Source organism: Impatiens glandulifera, chromosome 6, assembly GCF_907164915.1.
Source record: "Impatiens glandulifera chromosome 6, dImpGla2.1, whole genome shotgun sequence".
NCBI classification, from domain to species: Eukaryota; Viridiplantae; Streptophyta; class Magnoliopsida; order Ericales; family Balsaminaceae; genus Impatiens; species Impatiens glandulifera.
Window position 1 is genome coordinate 13,559,233 of NC_061867.1, and position 4,747 is coordinate 13,563,979.

Here is a 4,747-nt window from a genome sequence, read left to right on the forward strand (position 1 = left end):
TTTTTCCCATATGAGAACAGTAGGAGCATTCTCCGCAATTAAAGAGTAGCAATGTCTAACTTTAAAATTATCAATATCTTACAACACAAAATATGACATGAAGAAGGATTCACCTCTTTGTGTCTCACCAGTTTCAACACTTTATCGTGTGAATCTAACTCTTCAATATTTAATCTTCTCCTATATCTAATTCTCATTGCAAACTCGTTAGAATTCACGTCAAACATAACCTTGACTATAGCATCTCTATAGATAGCGATCGAGGTAAGAGTCGAGAACAATGATGAAAGACTTTTAGCACTACACCATACGTCATCCTATAAACTGATTGAAGAGCCATCGCCGGCCGAAAATTTGCATTGTCCACGAAAAGTCTTGCACATAATTGAGATGCCACTCCAAATAATTCATCTCACTACCCGAGTAATATGCCTAATGAACCAGTTAAACCAATTCTGCCCATACTTACATTCGATCATAGTAGTTCACAAAGAGGTAGACTCTGAAGAATATCTATTACACTATTTTGATATAAGATCTTTATTAAACGAAGTCAAATCATGTATACACACCCCTGGTTTTTAAACTTCTTTCGTTTATCCTAATTAACTAAATGACACTGAATTGTTCTCTACCCGATACCATTATATGTCTCAAAACATCAAATCATAGTATTTTAATTTAAAATTATTTAATCTCATGAAGTTTGTTATTTAAGCTTAAGAAATATCTCACTAGCTCCTTCAGGGATGGTAAAAAACGCTAGGTGTAGCTAGTTGCTAGAGAGTTGGTTTTGAGAGTATTTAATATTTAATTATTAAATTAAATTATTTTGATTAAATGAGAAGTGACGTAATAATATTTAGAAAAAACCTAAATAATTCAAGATGAAACAACCACGACTTACCCTTACAAAAATTGATATTCTGCCCTTTAGTTAAAATATACAAATAAAATATTAGTTAAGGATGACCCTTTTTAAACTTATTCACAAAAATAATCAAGGATATTAATTTATTTTTTCAAACTACTTTAATAAGTTTGATTTCTAATTATTTATTCTGCACAATAATTACATTCTACACACAAATTGGGCAACAAAACAATTAAAAGAAATTAATCTATGTTTAGTACAAATATAAAATTATGAATTATCAACATCATTATCCCCACTATGTACCTCGGCAGAATAGTCAATTTTTGTGTACTTTAAATACTGTTTTGCTATGATTGGTCAGTGTGTCTACCATTGAAGCAATAACTTGGACGTTTCATACTACTTTTACTCAAATTTCCAGTTCAGTATTATATAGAGAAAATAAACGAAGCAACCATGAAACTAAGACATGTGGGTTCTTCTTGTATTTATATATGTGGAATGATCAAACAAATTGACAAATCACATTCAATCCGTCCCTCTCCAATCTGTTCCCATCTCCATCTCCTGTTTAATTCTACACTTTTCCTTGTATTTGTATAATGGAGAATGAGCTTTATGAGGCTGCAGCTTCGGGTGACACTGATTTGTTCAAAGAAATATTGGAAAGAAATGGAAACCAACATCTTCTCGACGTGTACAAGTTCGGTTATTTTGGTTGTAGCATCCTCCATGTGGCTGCAAATAACGGGAGTATCCATATCGTGAAGGAGATTCTTAAAGGAAATCCGGGTCTTTCAGATGCGTTAGATTCAAGAAACTGGTCATCCCTTCACCTAGCCTCGGTTAAAGGTGATATTGAAATGTCAAATGAGTTGCTATCTAGTAACCGATATGTAGCTCGGTTCAAGACTTTCAATGGCGATACCATTCTACACCTTTGTCTAAAGCACGGTCAACTGAAGTCCATGAAGCTACTCATGAATAAAATCAATGACACCGAATTCGCGAATCTAACCGATGCTGAAGGCAACACCGTTCTGCATCTAGCCGTCATGCTTAACAACCCTGAGGTTTGTTGTATTTCTCTACTTTCGCGTTTATTTGAAAATGAAAGTTTTTCTTTTTAACCGATAACTTTCCAGGCTGTGGCGTATTTGATTGAAAAAAAGAGAGTGAATATAAACGCCGTGAATACAACTGGGAACACGGCACTAGACATCGCATTACAGTGCGAAGATTACACGAAACTAAGAGATGCTATTATACGATATCTAAAGCAAAACGGGGCTAGGACTAGCAAGCTTATAAATCAAGAACGTTGGCTAGGAGAGAAGAGGGGAGTTCTAATGGTTGTGGCATCGCTCATAGCAACAATGGCGTTTCAAGCGGGGGTTAGTCCACCAGGTGGCGCCTGGCAAGACAACACGTTTCCACATAGAGCGGGAGAAGCAGTTATGGCGTATAACTATCCTGACTCGTACCCTTATTTTCTTTGGTTCAACACTATCGGATTTATTGGTTCGTTGAGCACGATCTTGTTGCTACTTACGGGTTTGCCTTCGGGGAAGAGACATGTAACGAAGCTTTTGGTGGTATTTATGTGGGTGACTATTTCGGCGATGACAGTTACTTATGCTTTCTCGATTACGGTTGTTACACCGAAAGTACAAAGGTCTTCGCTTACTTATACTATTGTTGTTGGAGTGTTGGTTTGGGCAAGTGTGATGGCGCTACTTGTACTATGGCATGCAGTTAATTTTGTCTTTGAAATGGAGAAGACGAAGGTATGTGTTAACATACTAGGTTGTAGTAGAATACTAGAACACCGAAGGGAGGAACTTCTTTCAGTTCAACAATCGGTTTGAAGAGGTGGCATGAAACTCGATTTGTCTTTCATTTTGTTTTGTTTTATTTTATTTTTATGCTTGTATTTGATGCTTTGTAACTCTTTATTACAATGCTTAAGGGTTTTTTTCATCTTTTGTTTGACTTATTGTTTAAAGATGACATCTAGGTTGGTCAAATTGGACTATGTATGTTTCTCAAATATGTTTTGAAATTTGGTTTATGTTCAACAATGTTGATAAATGTTGTTTCCTTTGGGAATTTTTTGGTTCATCCCATATTTATGTTTTTCTTAAGAGATTTTTAATTATTTTATTAAAAAAAATGCAAAAAAAGAGAACCATTTCATCATTTAGGTTGGGCAAAACAAAGATTTGCCTCAACAATAAATGAAATTAAATAAGACAATTATTCAAAGTTCACTAGTAGAAAACGGATTTCTAACGAGGGCATAATCCCTCGGAGAAAGTCAAAATACCCTCAGTGATTATTTTCTCCGAGGGCGATAAATGCTCTCGGACATTGTCGGTGATAAAGTTGTCGGTGAAGAAATAATAGGTTTCACCGAGAGCAGTTGTGCTCTTGGATATAATTATAATTTTTTTATCAAGGCAGAACTAATGCTCTCGAAAATAATAAACTTTTCTAAAAAAGAAATATTATGAAATTTCAAGCAGGGTTTCGCCTTCCTTCCCTCGTATTATTCTTCCACCAATTTCTTCTCGTTCATCATTGCCTGCCCATTCAATTCCTAATCTTCCTCGGAACATTTGGAATTTCATATCTCCAATCTGATAAAACACAGAAACCTAAAATCAATCAATGTCTGCAATACCAGCATTATTATTAACCTTTCATTTCAATCAGAGAAAAATTATTCAAAAACGTTACATGAATTTACAAAGTTTAATACAATTTTCCAAGGGGAATGAAGCTCCTTAAATACAGTTTAATAACTTTAAAAATATTAGCTAAAGAAAATTTAGTGACACTTTCAATAAAATAAATATTTAAGGTATATTTCAATGTTTCTATCTCAAAATACTAAGTAGTTATTAATTTGAGTAAAAAAAAAATAATATTAACTTTCTAAGAAGAATTTGAGTTGATATATTAAACTACTTTATTTATCTAAAACATGTGAATGATGATAAATTGATAATTTGGAGAAATTGAGTATTTTATGAAAATAAAATAAATTTATTATTTTAGTTAATTAATTAAGTGTCGATTATGGGAGAGAATAAAATAATGTTTATAATTAAACAATATTACAAAAATATTTGTTTACCTGTGTTTAAAATTATAATTAAAATATACACATAAATCTTGATTTGTATTTATGAAAGAAAAAATAAACGTTGTAGTAAAAAATAATAACAATTTAAAATTTGAATATTTTAATTTAGCCATATTTTTATAATTAATTATTTTTAAACATAAAGTTTTTATTTTGGATCCATATTCTATGTTGGTTATATAAAGTATTTGAAGTAGTATTATAACTACCTGAATTTGGCTATCAATTAAATTGAAAAGAATAAGTTTTTTTTTTAAATGTATGCCTTGTTTGGTTGTATTAGGAAAACAAATAATGATTGATTGTGATTTTGAAGAGTTGTAAATATTTTTTTTTGATAAAAAAAATTAAAAGGTATATATATATATATATATAAAATAAAAAATAATAATTTAAAATTAAATATATTTTAATATTTTAGTTAATGAATTGATTGATTTGATAAATAAGAGGGTTAAGTAATATTTATTTATTTATGATTATTGAAATAATTCAAAACCCGAACAAACGCTGAATTTCATGAAATTCTAGTTTAACCTTCTCTAACTTGTTCTTGGATGAAATGAAATCGAACGTCGATATATTTGCTCCTTAGGTGATTAAACAGGTTGTTTGCCAATATGATCGCCGACTTGTTATCAACTCGAAACACACACCCTTCATCTCGGATCACTCACAAATACCTTAGTAGATTTGAAAGTCAGACTGAATGACACACGCTC

The 4,747-nt window shown here is 31.7% G+C and overlaps 1 protein-coding gene across 1 annotated transcript; it reads left to right on the forward strand.

The window, feature by feature from the left end:
* Positions 1-1,479: 1,479 nt before the first annotated feature.
* LOC124943208 (ankyrin repeat-containing protein ITN1-like) lies at positions 1,480-2,745 on the forward strand. Its single transcript, XM_047483755.1, has 2 exons — positions 1,480-1,950; positions 2,023-2,745. The coding sequence occupies exons 1-2, from the start codon at positions 1,480-1,482 to the stop codon at positions 2,743-2,745; spliced, it is 1,194 nt and encodes a 397-aa protein (XP_047339711.1).
* The last annotated feature ends 2,002 nt before the right edge of the window (positions 2,746-4,747 follow it).